Here is a 17608-nt window from a genome sequence, read left to right as displayed (position 1 = left end):
ACCTGGAAAGAGGCTGCCGGCTTTTGTGGTTCCACCTGAAGGTGTCTCGAATCTCCACAAAGCAGGTCTTTTTATATGTTTTTTTTTTTTACTTCTGCAGGGATGATGGAGGAAAATAGAGGATGTAGGCCCCTCTTTAGAGCGCTGGAGAGGGTCAGCAAAATGACAAACCCTGTTCTGTCAGTTCTCACACTCCAAAGGTCTCAATTAGGAGCTGAGACTTTGTGCTCCAGTGTGCTTCTCGTTTTGCAAAGGTGACGATCCTGCTACACTCTAGACCAATGTGGAAATGAGAGAAGATGAAAGCACATCCACTTCAGCCACACACTCATCAGCCTGTGATCATATAATCACGTTTAACATGGTCTTCCCAAAGAGCTTGTGTTTCTCACGTGAAATTAGACAGGGTACGCTAAATAGGTGTGGAGAAGTCGGTTTTAAAGGCTCGTCAAGCCGTTGCCACATTTTTAACAAGAATCAGGGGTTTACTCACAGCAGTACTGAAATATTTTTATTTAATGAGATCATAGGACATATTTACATATATTAATGTCTTAGTCCCTAACAGTGTTTGCAAGGTATAAACAAATTCATACCTGGGGCTTGAAAGCTAAAAACACTTGTCGAGATCCACAATTCTCTTATGCCATAGAAAGCTATGACATAGTGATCTGGGCTTTCCTAGATTGAATAAAGGGATGTTATTCCTTAGCCCTAGTTAGACATTTGTAAAGTTAACATTTTAAATTAAAAAGAAAAAAAAACCTGTTCATAACCATATGGTGAGACATAAAGAAACATGCATAAAATGTATTACAGTAATCCACAAGTGTGCACTGTGAAGTGCGTGCTTAAATGTTAAGGCCATTTTATCAATATCAGTTCATGATATGTGTGTTACTTTGAAGAGCAGATTGACAAAAAGGTCTCTTCTGTGCAATAAGCACTTCAAAACAAATACTATACTGCTAAGTGAAAAGTAATACAAATGCACCTCCCCTTACATGTTGTTCATTCTACATTTTTGCTTTAGTCAATTATGTGTTAAAAAAAACTGAAAATGTTATAGATAACATTATTAGAGCAGTAATAATCAATGGTATATCATTCCTGCTGCTCTTAAATAAAAGGAACATGCTATAAATGTTGGTTCTACATTTTTTGTCCTACACAGTGCATTTTTATCTTCCATGGTAATACCGAGATCATCTCATGCAAACCCATTCCTACATATCAATGACTCCTAGTGACCTGTTAGCAGTCGTAAAACTTTCTGAGATCCCAACGCCGGAGCCCAGTGATGAATTGCAGCAAAAGACGGTGTTTGTCTACTTCAAACCAGGTAAATAAAACATTCCCAACACTGATTGCTGTTCATGCCTGGGCCCGGCGGAAGGAAGGGGGGACGACAGGCAGGCCATGTAGATGTAATGAAAGGAGGTAATAATTCTTTTTTTCTCTGTCAGCTGCTCCGTGCCATTAGCATTTACTGCCAGCCCCTGCCACTCAACGTTTGGCAGCCATGCACTCTGACACACTGATAAGAATCACAATCACCAGCTTTTCCACATGCATACATTACAATGGCAGGCGCCATGATACCTCGCACTTAGCGGAACGCTATTAGCATGCCATCGGCATTGCTCTCATTCAGAGGTTCAAAGAGATCAGTTGGGGAGGAAAGCAGGGATGGGACATGGCATTTTGAGTCCATGAATTTTGCCTGGGAACATTTTTCATCTTAAACGCACACACAAAAAAAAAACACACCAAGACGGAAAATACACACACACAAAATGTGGGACGGAGGAGAACAAGTAGAACCACAGGTTTTGCTAATGTCAAGAGACAAGAGGACTCCAAATACATGCAACTCTATTTATATGTTAATGATGGGAGGGAAAGAAGATACACATTCTGTTTGGAGCAATGAGCAATTAAATCAGGACCTTTCTAACAGCTACATCTTCACAGAGCTGCCCACAGGTCCCAGGATGGACAGGCAACACAGCTTCACAGGTGCATCTGATTATCTCCATCTCAGCACGCGTAAAATAACGTTTCCCCCACCATACCATCCACTAATTAGGATCTAATTATCTAGCCTGTTGTAAACAATCACAGCAGATGGCATTACGCACAGTATTAACTCTAATGACCCAGGGCCTTGTGGAATTCACATTTCAATGCGTTTGTTTATTTTATTTATTACATTACTCTTTGCCCTACTTTCCAAATTCACTTAGGGCTATTTCCAATTCTATCGAGCCATAAGAAGAAGCTGAGTGGCGCTCCTTTTACTCTGTCTCTTTATTCGATTATTGCCATTTCTCTGCCTTGTGTTGCTGTCTGTATTTGATGTCAAATGAGAACTGGATATCCCCAAGAGTAAAGTTAGAACATTCCCCTTCATCCCCCGTCTGTCCCACCTGGGAAATAACACCAATCACTAAATCAGGTTGGAAGCCTGGGTCATTCCTTTTAGTGTCCGACCCATATGTGTGTCCATATCCCTAACAATTTAATACAGCTTTGTCCTTAAAAACTGAGGAATTACCCAATCTGTCGTTGGCAAGAATGTGTTCACGACTCGCTGCTGCTCCGAAACATAAATCTTATTTGTGTGCCACAAAGTCTGACAAGAACCCCTGCTTTATCTTCCGCCAAGCTACTCTGTGACTACTCCTTGATGATTAAAGACATAACTTTCTCACATCTCACCGCAGTTGCTCAGCTGGGGTTTCGCCACTGCTCGTCGGACAAGGCTGAGCCGGCTAGAGACTGGATGCTGCAGAGGGTGTGTAATGGTGGCTGTGGGTGTGCGAGGTCTCATTAATTGAGGCCGGGCCCTGTGCCTGTGCTCCTCTGCGAGTTGGTGTGCTCTCTGCCAGAAGCTGGACTTGCTAATTAGGCTCCTGGATATCACAGACATGTCCCTGGGTGCTCCATACAATACACTGTTAGTGCCGGGGAGAACGAGAGAGGGAATCATGGCACAGTCGGAAGAAGTGCAAAAAGACCGAATAAGATCGAGAGACCTCTTGGCAGAGAGCAAAGATGGAAAGGACATGGTGATTGAAAAATGCGCAAGAAGGGATGACAACTGATGAAAGGGTATGGAGAGAGTAAATGAGAACTACTGTATTGGAACAGAACACAGCCGCCAAGTAAGGCAGACTGCCACAAAGTGCACAAAGGAAACTGTTATTTAGGTGGGAAAATCTAAGAAAGGATGGAAAAAAAAAGAGAATCTATCGAAAGGAAGATAAACGGAGCAGAGAGGTAGAGATATCTACTCAAAGGCGAAGTGTGACCAACAGTAAAGAATTCCAAACAGACCGAGTGTGAGTATACGTGTGTGCGTGTGTTTGAGATTTTGTGTGCCTGTGAATTTGTTCTGTGCTGCGTGCTGGACTGTGTGTCCAGATAATTCAATCTGCTGCCCATTGACCGGCCTCCCGCTCCGTCTTCACTCCTAATTAAATCTCCATTTGTTGGCTGGCTGCTACAGTACTGCTTCTAATTGTGCCGCCACAGCCCCTCGCAGACACACGGGCACACCTAAGCGCGCACCAATCTGGAGCCCCAAGGCGAGCGCGATCCCAAGCACGTCACTGCGGTACATTACACCTCAATTAATCTCATCAATTACACATCAATTAACCCACGGCAATTCACTAAATGCAGCTGGGATTCAGGCTGTTTTTCATCGGCGGGGACCCGAGGACTTTTTCTGCAACATCAAAGCACACAGAGCATCAAAAAGAAAAATATGTTTAATGGCTTAACAAGAAATTCTATTTTTTCTCTCTTTTTTTTTCATCTATTCCTCTGAGTATTCAACGTCACTATATAGAACTCTGTATTGCCAGTGTAAGGACAAAGAGTAATTTTAAGATCTCGTATCCTTCTCTCACACAAATCTCTCCAACTCTTTCTGGGACAACCCAGGACATTCCCTGGCAAAAACAGAAACTTAGTCACTGCACCAAGTCTTTGTTTTGCCCCCGGGTCTCCTTCCAGTGGGGCTTCCCAGAAATCCTTCAAGGGAGAGCACCCAAGAGACATTCTGTTCAGATGACTCCTTCTGAGCAGCAACTTATTGGAAATAGAGCTCCTCACCTCAAAAGCTAAGCATAACCACTTTGAGGAGGAAGTTCATTTCAGATTTTTTTCCAGGATGTTGTTCCTTGATATTGTTCTAAATGAAGGGAGTAATTCACCTTTTTTCCAGTAGAGAATCATGACTTCTGACTCAGAAGAGTTGGCTTTCATCTTCGACTGTTTCAAAACATGCTAAAAGTAAGTGTGTAGGTGTCAATATACTAACTACGTCATCTGCAAACAGCAAACTCGACACCTTAAGTGTTCTTAACCAGACACCTTTCTCTCCATGACTACTTGTTGAAGTCCTGTTGATGAAGAAGATGAATGACCCTGGCAGAGTCCAGCCTGCACTAAAAACACGCAAAAAAAAGTTTTGCGGCGATTCATAGGCCGTAAATACAGTCGGGGGAATGGCGGGGATGCGTTGAACTGTGATGGACAAAGGGTCTCATTCGGCATGCAGACGCAGATCCATGGGCCATTTCTGTAAATGACTGTAGAAGTGTGCAGAGGCTCTACATCTCCTCTACCTGTCTTCGGGCCTGTTTGGCTTCTGCTGTAATGGGTTCCTTCACCTTGCTGCCTGTGGTTGGAGGACACCCCTCCCTCTCTTTTCATTTCCCTCTTTCCACAAATCTTTTCCCACTTCTTAAGACCATTACACTATGCATTTTTCCTACCATCTGTTTAACTGTCACTGCTTTCATCCTCTCAATCTTCCCCTGTCCGCTGTATCCTAATTCTTTCAGTCATGGCAGCGTCACTTTTGACGCACTTAACGCCTATTGTACATAGGTGCCTGCTGTCATGGATACAAGAAGAATATTTACAAATATGCTTGTGTTTAACATGACCTTCAGTTTACTTTGGTTATACAGGTGGTTTATATTTTGAGTGTTTTGCTAATGCCTCCATTGAAAGGGCTTATTGTCTTGGCCCAAATCTTTTTATTTCAACTTGTAAAGCAGCAAACACGACAGAGAAGAACTCATTGTTGAGATGTTTTATGTGTTCCATTGTGCGTATTGAAAACGGAAGAATTACTAGTTGCTTCCGCGATGCTTCCCTTAAAACTTTATGCCATCCCTAATGGCCCTTAAGCTTTCACTAGACTATTACTGAGCCAAGGTCAGTGCCATGACAGTTGCATAACCCCCATCAGAGAGGTCTGCCATGACCCATCTCACATGTTAGACACCAGTTGGAGAGGCTAGATGACAACTCCACATTTACCTGGATGACATGATCCGCTATTGGCTAGATGGACTGAGATAATGATACAGGGAAGCTATGTGAGCATGGCCTTGTGTAGTAGAGAATAGAAGATGGCATAGAAGATAAAGATAATTACAACACAAACGCATCAAGTGAAGGATGGAGATAGTGAGAGAGCATCGCTAGAGAACCGTAATTGTTACTACAATCTGTCACTCCGCTATTGCTGTACCTCAGCGATACACTGCCAAGTGCCATCTAAGATGTGGTTACAAAGGCCGAAACACGGGTAGCCGAGGTTTAAACAGAGGAAGACACAAGAAACTCCTCAGCGTCGCAGCGTAGCCGGGGTTACGAGGTGAAGCACAAATAAAGCAGGAGAAATAGCACAAGACAAAAGCCGAATGTGAACACAGTCTGTGTGATTGCATGCCAGCATGGTGCAACGAAGAGCACAATGGGCTTTGGTATATAAAGCTGCCCCAGTGCCTGTGGTCTTTGTCTCACAGCCATTAAAATTCTGTACATGCAGCGGGGGACCCGACTGGAGTCGTGCCACCATTCAACCTCAGCTGTCAGGTTAGAATAAGGTGTTTTTATATCTGTAGTGAATGGGTTGTGGTGGTGCAGATTGGCTGTGGAGGGCAGCTGCTCTGCACAGCAGCCACATTAAAAAGCCCCCCCTGGTCCTCCTATTGCCAGTTTTTGGTCTTCTCCAGATCTGTCGGTTCTGTTTGGCTTTTTATCTGCAGTCGTAGTGCTGGAGGAGTTTAAATCAAGAGGGACTTCCCCTTAGCGCTCCATCTGGATGCGCTGCCTTTCAGTGGGCACTGTCATGTACCTTCCAAACCAATGCCTTTTCTACATTTGTCAGTGGAATGGAGAGTGCAGCTTTTCTTCCAAGAGACTGATCTTTGTTTTCTTCCTAGATCCACTTTTGTCTTTTTGTAAGAATAACTTCTAGCCTCACCTTTATGTAGCGCTGCCAAGAACGGATGAAGAGATAAGTACCTCTTATAGTCAAGATCCATCTTGCTATTTTTGTGAGTCATAAAATTTCATGCTTTAATGAAACCAGAAAGGGACACATCGTAAGGTGTATAGCTGATTTCTGTTAAGGGAAAATAGCTCTGATCCGTTCTTTGGATCAGGCCAGTAATACTAGCACAGTTCCCCCCAGAAAACTTTCTAAGCCTGCTGATAAGGGCACCAGGGCTGTCCACCAGTGGCCTGTCATATTTTTAATAATATGACTAGGTAAATAAGGTATGTTATAGTGGATGACATTGTTGACAATACCTAAACACACAAAAATAAAATTAAAATAAATCAGATAAATTATAACTTTTTGCAATTTGAACATTTTTTAATGGAAATGACAATACTATTACATTTTATTCAACAGTTTAATCAGAGATAAAAATATGTTTAACATTTAAATTTAATATTGAAAGACGTTTGCAAATTAAATTTTCAAAAATGCACGGAATAATCTTTGTAGTTTGATTGATTGTTGCGTTATCTTTGGTAAAAATCTGATGCCATGAGTTGAATATTTTGTTTGAAATCAGTTTCTTCGCAAATACATCTCAGCAAATAATCATCAAATAAACTTAGCTACTGGCTCCACAAAATCTGTATTGAGACATTGTTAGTGGTCCTGATGTACTTAAAAGAGAGAGAAGGGCCCTAAATCATATTCTGCTTAAGGTCCTGTACAACTTTGGACCAGCCCTGATCACATTTATAGGTAAAAAAAAAAAAGAAATTTAAAGAACCATTATTTAAAATGGACAATAATAAGCATACTTGCTCTTTTCAGTATACTTCAGTTTTCCTTCTTTAGTAGCATCAGCTGCTTGGTGCAGTGTTTTGACTTGCTGGTTGTGATTGGTTGATTTATCCAAGCGCATGCAGCAAGAAATACTCCGAATGAAAAAGACCTGGCAGTGAAGTCTGGTCTTCTGCTATTCTTATAATACACTAGGACAACCCTGCTAATTGAAATATCCCAACAATGTTGCCTGGCAACCTGTAATTGTTGGTTCCATGATCTGTGCTCATCCGGTCAGTAAATTCACCACGCCTATGTGCTATTGCATCATTCTGACTGCAACATTCTTCTCTCAACATTAAGTTTCACAGTGAAGAAAGTTCTAGGTTAGATGAAAATGAAGTAAAGACAATTTTTTTAGGAACCTTGAGAAAGCAAATTAATTTTTCTATAGGTGCATGTCAGTACTTCGGTCAAGATGTGAGACTTCGGAAAATGACAGGAAGCTGAACATATGCTGTCAGAGTTATTGTTTTGTCCATTTAAAGAGTCTAACTCGCTCATTGAAAATGCTGGACTAGGACATTTTGGGCGTAGTTTGGACGTCTCAGTTAAATAAGATGTTTAAAGACAGTTTTAAATGTAATTTCTGTAATCATTCTGTCTTCGTTGAAACAAAAGTAACCATTTGATTGACTGCAAAGCTGTGTAGCATCAACTGCTCTCTCACAGTATGCTTGATGTTTACCTGCGCACCTAACATAAATAATAAATAATCATTGACTGCTTAAGGCTAATGTATAGGTACAATAAATAATGAATTATTCAACAATCCTACACATGACACTAAATAATTTATTTACTTTGAATGGATTTTATTGCAATTAGTGTTGTGGCATGCCTCTACACACTTTGATGTTTGTAAAAATAAGAAATAACTATGATATGTCTTGTAAAGAAATAAATTGGATATTCTAAAACTCTTTTAGCAGGGATTTTATTGGTTGAGTTACATTCGTCCAAAAGCAGTCAAGAAAATACTACTTTTGTTATCAAAGCAGACTCTACAACAGGCGCTAACTCTGTGAAAATCAAAAACACAATGAGAGGGAGGAGAGTTGGGGCTACAGATAAGAGATTCTTCATTGGTAGCATGTTAGTTCAGAGAGGCCAGTGTGAGGATGAATTGGCCCTGTCTTGTTTCAGCAGTGAGTACTGTTGATGGCCTGTGGTCACTTAAGCGCTCAAAGCCTCAAAAGAAATCACTTGACTTGGTTGTTTCACTCTGTGATTTTTTTTTTTCTTTTTTTTTTTTGGGGCTCCGTGAAATGAAATGAATTGCGTTTTCATTCTGTGTTCTTTTGTAATGCTAAACATTGATTTTTCTGTCCTCTGAAATGCTTGTTCCTGAAACCCTACACTTCAAGTCTAAATGTGAAACCGGTCGCAAGTGTCACACACAAGTGCCATCCGGGGATTTATAATCAGATTTTATTTTAATTGGTCATTTGAGACAGAAAGGAATGCGATCACATGAATGGCACCATAACAGGTAACCACAGAGGAGATTAGAGTGCGCTCAGTTCCCCCGTTCCACAGTCTGACATCACTAAGTCGGCATTATGCAGATTCCTTGTCTCAGGCGAGTGATGTGTGTTTGAGATTCTTGGTTTTGCACGTTCGACTACGTAATGGCGGCTTGTTGATGGAGTCGCTAAAGTGCACACCGTCAGCGAGCCACCGACTCAATTGGATGTGGTCTTGTGTTGTTGCCTGTGTGTGTTTGTTCAGGCTAACGGGAGTGTTTTTTTTTGTTTTTTTGGGGATTTGTGTGTGTATCAAGTCCAAATGCATTTACTACTGGATAGAATTACAGCATAGCCACCACTCTAGCAGTTTGTGTTCAGAGAGAAAAAAAAAAACAAAACAAGGGATGGCTCCCTTATTATGGTTCAGCCAAGGATCAGTTTAAAGTGCCTTTTAGGTTTTATAGTGTTTGTTTTTGAGTTGTTGCAGAGGTGATAGATAGGGCAAGATGTGCCAGGGAGAGGAGTATTGTTACCAAATAAAAATAGAAACTGCTTTTTAAAAACAGACATGCTATAGTCGTTTGAGCAATGTGATTGAAAGGGGAACAGGCTACAGACAGATATCGCTAGAGATGACGGGAGTGTGTGTTATACATTTGCACTCTGCTCACATGACCGCCTTTAGGGGGAAAACAGAGGTTCACACTTATTCTTTTATTTACATTTTCAATCAGGTTCCATTTTCTGTGTCCCCTTCCCTGCTCTGCGGGAGTGCCCTCGCATTTACCTTGCTTCGCCGCGCCACGCTCTGCATCCGCTCTCATAAATCTTGCGTTTGAACTGTGGGGAGGTGGGGGGGAGGGGTGAACGGAGAGTTAAAAAGGTGTGCCGTTGACCAGCCCTGACAGTGAGTTAGCTGCTGCAGCACACTTTGAACCATGCGCGCTTCAGGGCCCCAGCGGCTTGCTGCAACTATTAATACAGACTTTAATTAGCACGCCACAAACACTGGTGCAATTGGTTGAGTGTCGCCCATGGCTGGTGAGGCAGACAGATCAATAGGTCTGATCATGCCTTTTTCATCAGCTCAAATGAAAGCACTTTGTCTCCAAACTCAGCTCTGGACTTTGCGGAGCACCTTAAAGGCTTTTTTTTTTATTTTATTCTTTCCTTGTGGCTAGACTGGCTGTGTGCAGCGTTGCAGATGGGGCTTGTATAATCTGGCTGCATTAGAGAACTATAAAGATAAATGAAGGGAGGTACAAAGCATAAGTCATCCTGTCAGAGAGCAGGGTTTAAGACTAGGAAACTTAGTGTTTTCTAAAGCAACCCCTTCCACCATCGCCACCTCCCGTACTTTCCTAGTTCCCAGTTTCCACTCGTCTAAATTGCCCGCATTACATTTTTTTTTCAGATTGCTATATTTTTCTCCATCTGCTTTGTCTATTTCTGCTTCAGTCCCCTATTCAACTCCATCTTCCTCCCCATCCCTTTTTAGTGGTTTAGAGGTATGGAAGTGTTCATTTAAACTCCTCCTTTCCGCACAAATTGCTCCTCCACCTCTTTGCTGGCGCATTTCAGTTTGAAAGGGGGGAAAAAGTATGATGCGTTTGCAGTGGCAATTTATTCCATGTGCTTTTTGGCAATATTTTTTGTTGACCTTCAAGTTCTTAATAAGAGCAAAAGAAAAATGGAAATGGCTCGTCCTGAGCCTTCATTTCTCGTGAACTGCTGAAATGTGTCGTGAGTCTGCTTATATGAGTTACTGAATCAAACGTTTAATTTTTTTTTTCTCTCCCTAACAGCCACCGCCTTATTCCTCACCTTCTGTTCCTGCATAGTCGCACTTTTTGCTTAACTTACCTTTTCCTCCAATTATTCTCTCCCAGTAGACGATGTTCCACCTTACTTTAAGATGGAGCCTCCTCAAACCCAGGTTCACCTGGAGGGAAACCGCCTGGTGCTGACCTGCATGGCAGAGGGCAGCTGGCCCCTCGAGTTCAAATGGATCTACAATGGCAGCGAGCTCACGCGGTTCTCCTTGGAGTACAGGTGAGGGATGTGACCTTGCGCACCAGAGCTATTGCTGTTATCATTGTTTTTTTTTTTGTTTTTGTTTTTCTCCACCGGTTGCAATTATCTCACCACACGAGGACATTTTAACAGCATTTAATTGTAACTAATAGCACAATTGCTCATTTTTATTCATATCCTAGCCTCATTTGCATGGATTTATTCGCCACAGATTTGGTTGCATATCTTCCTTGGAAGCCTGCATGTGGCGTTTGGGGAGTTTCAGATTTATTCCAATTTGTCTCACAACGCACTTGGCATTCTTGGATGTTGTGAGGAGATAATGCATCTTTTCACTCCTCTCCCATTCTGTTTGTCAAAACTATCATGGTGGTAATAGAACACAACGGTGCATATTTTTCATCATCATCCCATGCCGTGTGGATGTGATTCCTTGCTCCACGGGCTGAAAGATGGTGTTTTACTGACAGGATGTTTCTTTTGGACGTGTTATACGTTTAAAGCCTCTTAGCACCGTCATGGAGAGTTCCTCTGACACCAAAGATTGTGGCAAGAGGAAGCCTCCGTCTGCGCTAACACAGCCTCTCCCCGTGTGTCCCTGCCAGTCACAGTTGCAGTCTGCAGTGAAAGTCACCTTCTTTCCAGTTCCAACCTCGCTTTCGGGACTTTATTCACAGTCTGACCAGAGCTCAAGACATGGCCAAACACTCTTAGGTGGGATTGTCTGATTGCTATCGCTGTTATCACAAAAACAGACTCACATAGCGTCCCTTCGCTGTCTTTTTCTACTCTCCCATAGATCTTCCTACCCCCACCCCTCATTTTCTTCTCTGGCCTGTCTTCCACCAGCACTTGGCTGCTCACGTGGTTTGTTCTCTGGGTCTGCCTTGCAGGCCAGCCCTCTGCTTATTATTCTTCACCAGCCTTGATCAAAGAGGAGAACTGGAATCCATTTAATCAGAAAATCCAACCCCTCCGCCTGACCCCCGCCTCCCCCCGACACATACATACACACGCACGCACACGCACACCTCCACACCCCACGTTCAAATTAGCAGATTCGGGGATCATGGATGTGGTTCACACCTTTACAGTGCCTTTTTAAGAGAACTTTCTTGTTAAACTTACATGTTTCACAGCATCAAACATTTCTTTAGATCAGACAAAGATAACCTAAGAAAGTTCAAAAAGCAGCTATCAGATGAGCTCAACTTCTCAGGGCCAAAACGCTGCCTAAAACAACCTCGCTCTAATGTCACAGCATCTCATTTGGATTTCAGTCCAAACTTTGTCAAGGCCAGTCCAAAACTGTCGTGCTGATTTTTTTTTGTTTTGGTCATCTAGAGTTGGGTTTGTTGACAACTTTCGGATCCTGCTGAGTGGTCACAAACTGGAGGTCAGACAGTCTCTTGGTTTTCTGGTAGGGAGCAACAAGTTGTCAAGGTTCTAAAGCAGCAAAGCAGCTCTAGATCATCACCCTGCCACCACACTCTTCAGTTATCAAAAAAAAATATATATATATATATTCTGTAAGGCTCTAATTTTACATGTAACAGGATGCAGACTTGCTTAAATGTTCCACTTTGGACTTTTCAAAGTTCCCAGAAGTGTTGAGGATTTATCAACTTATTTTCTGGTGTCCATTGTGCTTATCAGTAGTGTTTTTGGACATTGGACTCTCCCATGGATCATTTTTGTATGGTCACTTTTTTACTGTTGAATTATGAGAACCTGAGTGTCACTGAGGCAGTGATTTTGATTTTGCCTTTGGTTTTGTTTTGACCTTTTGGATGAAAGGTAGATTCACTGTTAGAGTGATTTAGGTATTAGTTATTCCACTATTTTGAAGGTTCCCTACTGTTTCATGTTTTCTCAGCTTCTGGACAATGATTCTCACTATTATTGGAGTCTCAGAAACAATTCTGTAACCCTCTCCAGACCCTTTCCATATTTCTGCGGCTTTATATTCATCTGATCTCGAATGTCTTTACATCAAGTGTTGTTTTCTGAGATCTTTATGCAGCACTTCATGCTGCCAATCAGGTTCTATTGAAGTGATTCTCAAATATGCAGATAAGGCAATAATCTGGCCTAGAAAACATTCTGAAAAAGAGAGGGAGGGAGAGAGTTTCCTTTGGTAATTTTGCCTGACCTTAAAATTAGCTTCGTGACCCTAAACATAAAAGGTGTGACTGTAGTGGAACAATAGAAAAAAATACATCTTTTCAAAGCACTGTAAAATTAGTCTTAAAACTCCTAATTCAGAATTAAATATTTGGGGTATCTTTTCAGCTTCGCACACACACATTCACACACCATTTACCAGTGAGGCATGTCAAGGGAGAGACAGAGCTGTGGCTGTCTGAAACACATGACAGGTGGTTGTATGATTTGATTGAACAGACTGAAGATACAGGATAACAATGGGGTTTCGTGAGTCCCGCCTGTCTGGAACTCAGCTGCGCCTGTGTCTCCTTTGTGTTGCTCCAACTGTGCTCTACACACACACACACACACACACACACACACACACATCGGCAGTTCTCCGCCGTGTTTCAGAACATTTTCCTCTCACGCTCAAAGCCATTTCAGCTGTATTCCAGGTGTCCAGTAAAACATCTCAATTAATTGAGTGTCCTTAATGCAGGTGATAAAACCCAAGATGGCAAATGCCTTTGTTTGTCACTCTGACGATGACTAATTGCACTCGGGTTTCGTCTGCCCATTAGGTACCTGATCCCGTCGCTAGACCGATCCCATGCTGGCCACTACCGCTGCATCGTGAGGAACCGAGTGGGTGCCATAATGCAATGCAGCACAGAGGTGCAGGTTGCCTGTAAGTGATGGCTTATTTTCATACATCTGGCAGATTGAGGCGATGGCGCTGTTCTCGTGAAAGTACAGCACGTCACTGGGCTTAATTAAAGGAGAACGTTGATGGTGATTCTTTCTTCACTCCTCGTTTCCTGTGGTGTTCACATTTCTTTTTATTTTCTCTCACTTTCATTTATTTTTTATGTCTACCAGATATGGGCGGATTTGTGGAGGGCGAGCGATCTCAAACTGTTTCCCAGGGCGAGGGAGCTCTCATCCACGCACCGCGGATACACAGTTTCCCGAGGCCCCAGATAACGTGGTTCAGAGACGGGCGCAAGATTCCCTCGAGCAGCCGCATGTGAGTCCGCATTCCACCGCAGTTTGTTTGCCGTTGGATTGAGCAGAAGTTGTGTGGGTTTGGATGTGCTTGAGATGTTGGTGAATTTTTGAGCTGCTGTAGCAGAATTATTTTTTTTTTTTTCCTTCAGAGAGCTCCAAGAAGTTCAATACTGCTCGCTGATTTTCTCCTATTCCCCCTCACGCCATGAACCAAGTTTAGCAGAATAACTGATGAGCGAATGTTGGCACAAGCCTAGTGTTCATCACTGAATCACCTCTCAGTGATAAAGTGGGTTATTATATCCCCCCCTATTGACTTTGCAGGCGGAATGATTGAAGGGTAGACATGGATCAGGCAGCAGGGGAACCAATTAGACAAAATTCGACAAAAGGCCTCAATTGATGATATGATTGACTGACAGCTCTCGCCCCGGTTGGAGTTGTGAGCGTGTGATTGGTTGTGTGCGTCTGTGCGAGGGGTAAGAATCTGTCAGAGGCGGAGAATACGTCAGGGGTTCGGTGTGTGACTCTTCTTGTGCAGTTAGCGTCTTTTGAATTTCCACCTTTTTAGATATGCAATTTTCCTGAGGCGCCACTGTAAGGTAATCACCTGAGATTAATTTTGTCATCCTGACAAATAGAGGAAGGCAGTCCACCAGTCCTCGGAAACCACCTCCTTATTTATTATTCAACAGCCAGCTGTACTGTGTCGTTGCTGTTGTGAAGACTTTTTACCCCGAGCTCTAGGCTCTTGCTCGAGGTATAGATCGGTACATGGGTTTTCTTCCTGCGGATTGTAGGCCAAACGGAAAACAAAAGGCAAGAGGGAAGGGAAAACGTAGACAAAGCTACTTTCACCAATCTTTATCCAATTCCAGAGCTGCTAAGTACACAGTTGGCTTTTACAAGCAGTAAAACACTGTGACGATGAGAGGCACTGAAAGGACACTCAGCATTTACCGCTTTCTTGCTTGCTTAGTGTCAGGCCACATTGATATTCACAGGTGTGTGTCTGCGTGCGTGTGTCTGTGTTTCCCTGCTTGTCTGTTTGTGTAAGAGTCTGTTGACTCGGCGAGAGCTGCTGCTTCTAATTGTCCCGGAGCGTTTTTTCCACTTCGATCAGGCAGATGGTGGCTGATATAAGAAGAGTCTAATCTGGCCACATGCTTAATGTCAACTTTCATTTCACAGGCTCTTTGCAAATACCCTGACCTGTCAGGGTAGCTGGCGTTTGGTCTGTCGAGACACTGATGTTTGTAGAAAAGTTTGCAAAGGATGTCTTTAAAATTTGGGGAGGGTAATTTTATGAATATTTTTTGGTTGTAGCTTTGACACAGCAAATATTTGTATGTTTTACTGCTTGGCAAAATAAATGTAAGTCTATTACCCAGAAATGCAATTCCTTTCAACAGCCATAGAATTCGAATAAAGAAACACAATTGGATAGCAAAGTATAAATTTCCTCTCCAAGATCAAACTGAAAATTGGTAAAAGGAACCCTGCCAGGTATGGATTGTGTAGTCACCTCTATTTTGCCCCAGCAGCTTAGATTTAATCCCAAAAAAAAGCATCAGAAATGTATAATTTTTCTTTTTATTTTACAAATCTCAAGATCATTCTCAAACTGACTTTTGAGGAATTAATTTACAGCGTAGGGTAATTTAGTGAAGGTTTCCTCTTCACTTTGTGTATGAACAAGAAAAAAAAAACACTAGTCAACAATAAGATATTCTTATGTTGATTTAAATGCTACAAAGCAAATAGATTTATCCAGTCAAGACTTCATCCAGTCATATATTCAGCATTGTGCTTTCTCTGTGCACAAATGCTAAGGAGAACCCACTCCTCCCTGATGCGAAAGAAAAAAAAAAGATTTGCTTCACTTTAAAACAAATGCAGCACAAATATTGGATAAAGAAGAATGCAATGGATATCAAAGTGGACGTTCTTGTTTGTGATTGATTTCATTTTGCTTGGTTTGTCCAAAGTTTAGCCAAACTATAATCTTTTAGCTTTAACTTCTTGACTTTCGACAAAGAGTTAAGGTTTTCTTTATGCATTTTCTCTAAATGATTGTTGAAATTTGGTGTGTTTTTTTTCTTTTAATCCATTCCAGTCTGCTCCAGTTCTTTTTAACAAATGGATCCATAATTTTTTTTACGTTTTTGTCTAAAAAGTCTGGAGCCCTATGGCAGTACTCTGATCAGTTGGCTTATGCCTCCTGTTGTGTTTCCAAGAGACGTTCACAGAATACAAAACTTTGTTTTTCAGAAAAGTAGATTTTATCCGACAGCAAAATAGTGAAACAAGCTGACAATGAAACTTCAGTTTTGTGAGACAAATCAAATATCAAGCGCTAGATACAAAGTTTGTTTAAGCAATGGCTATCAGTATGTGATGATAACTCTGAAACTGGTTTTGGGATGCACTTTTAAATTGATTTCCTCTCCAACTGGAAGAGGATTAATACAGATTTACTATGTTCACATCTCAAGTCTTGCAAATATTCTTCAAAAGGACTATTGTATTATGTCAAAGGTCCCATTAATTAGTGTTGGTATGTGCAGAACAAGCTCCACACGGGCAAACAAAACTCAAACAAAGGAAATCCCTTCGGTTTTTTCAGAAATGGAAAATAACAATAGACAATTAAAAATTGCAGTGAACTGTAGATGGAAGTGCTCATAAAATGTCTTTGTGTGCCGCTTTTTAGAAATAACTTATGTGCTTGCTGGTGTGTCAGTCTACCCTTAGGATGTATTGACTGTAAGACACAACTATTCACTGATTTAATGATCTGAGTGGGTCTGTGTGTGGGTTTGTGTGTGTGTGTGTGTGTGTGTGTGTGTGTGTGTGTGTGTGTGTGTGTGCGTGTGTGTGTGTGTGTATGTGTGTGTGTCTCCACATGTATAGTTGGTTAGGTGTGGAGGAAATTTTAAGCACAAGAGCAGAGTGAAGATGTTCCTTAATGGAACAAAAATCAACTACGTTCATGTCAGTCTGGAGGCTCAGCTATAGCTAAAGTGACAGACTTAAATCTGCATCTAATGATTATTATTATTCTTATTATTATTATTATTTTTTTTTTCTTCCTCATCAGTGCCATCACTCTGGACAACACGTTGGTCATCCTGTCCACCGTGGCCCCAGATGCAGGACGGTACTACGCCCAAGCAGTGAATGACAAGAACGGGGAGAACAAAACCAGTCAGCCCATCACTCTCACAGTGGAGAGTAAGTGTGCGCAGAAAGCGACATACACTCACAGGCACTCAAGCGTACTTCGCAGTTAAGCAACAGACGTCTGCGCCCACGCAGTGAAAGACACTGCTAACCAGCAGATTGTTTGTGTCGCCAGCAGACTGCATCAACAGGCTGGCACAGATGAAAATGTCATTTAGAAAAACAGTTTTTATTTATCTCAGCTGAAGACGCACACACGCATTCATTTAATGCAGCAGCTCTAAAACAGGTGGTTGGTTTCCACCGCAGACAGTGGGAACAGAAATGGCCCCCTCTATCGGTGGGCTCTTTTGTCTTGTCCAAAAAAAATGTCAATCCCACCTGAATACCTGCAGCCTGATGTTTGTCCTCTTTTTGTCCTGCTGCTCCTCTAGTCTCTGGTTGTAAATTACTGGTTGTACAGCCACAACATTTCATCTATTTTATTTTGTAGACTAACGAAATATTGTGCAATTGTGAAGGATAGAGAAAAGTAAAATCGGAAAAGCATCCTGTATATTTGTATTCAGCCTAATTCAGTACTTTCTTGGATCAAATCTGGAGACGGATA

General features: G+C 41.9%; 1 protein-coding gene across 3 annotated transcripts in view; it reads left to right on the top strand.

Moving 5' to 3' along the window:
• Positions 1 to 17123, top strand: part of LOC106946627 (protein sidekick-2-like) — a 63608-nt gene extending 46485 nt beyond the window's left edge. For 2 of the 3 annotated variants that reach the window (XM_015031079.1, XM_015031080.1), the window contains 4 exons: positions 10515 to 10677; positions 13389 to 13495; positions 13687 to 13834; positions 16916 to 17123. In XM_015031079.1, coding sequence (XP_014886565.1) covers positions 10515 to 10677; positions 13389 to 13495; positions 13687 to 13834; positions 16916 to 17108 — 611 coding nt within the window. In that variant the 3' untranslated portion in view covers positions 17109 to 17123. The remainder of the gene's footprint in view (positions 1 to 10514; positions 10678 to 13388; positions 13496 to 13686; positions 13835 to 16915) is intronic. The other variant, XM_015031081.1, reaches the window with a different exon arrangement.
• The last annotated feature ends 485 nt before the right edge of the window (positions 17124 to 17608 follow it).

Source organism: Poecilia latipinna, unplaced genomic scaffold, assembly GCF_001443285.1.
Source record: "Poecilia latipinna isolate Pla-1442-1.1 unplaced genomic scaffold, P_latipinna-1.0 Scaffold198, whole genome shotgun sequence".
Lineage (NCBI taxonomy): Eukaryota > Metazoa > Chordata > Actinopteri > Cyprinodontiformes > Poeciliidae > Poecilia > Poecilia latipinna.
Note: the sequence above shows the minus strand (reverse complement) of the source record. Positions and strands in the feature narration are given on the sequence as shown.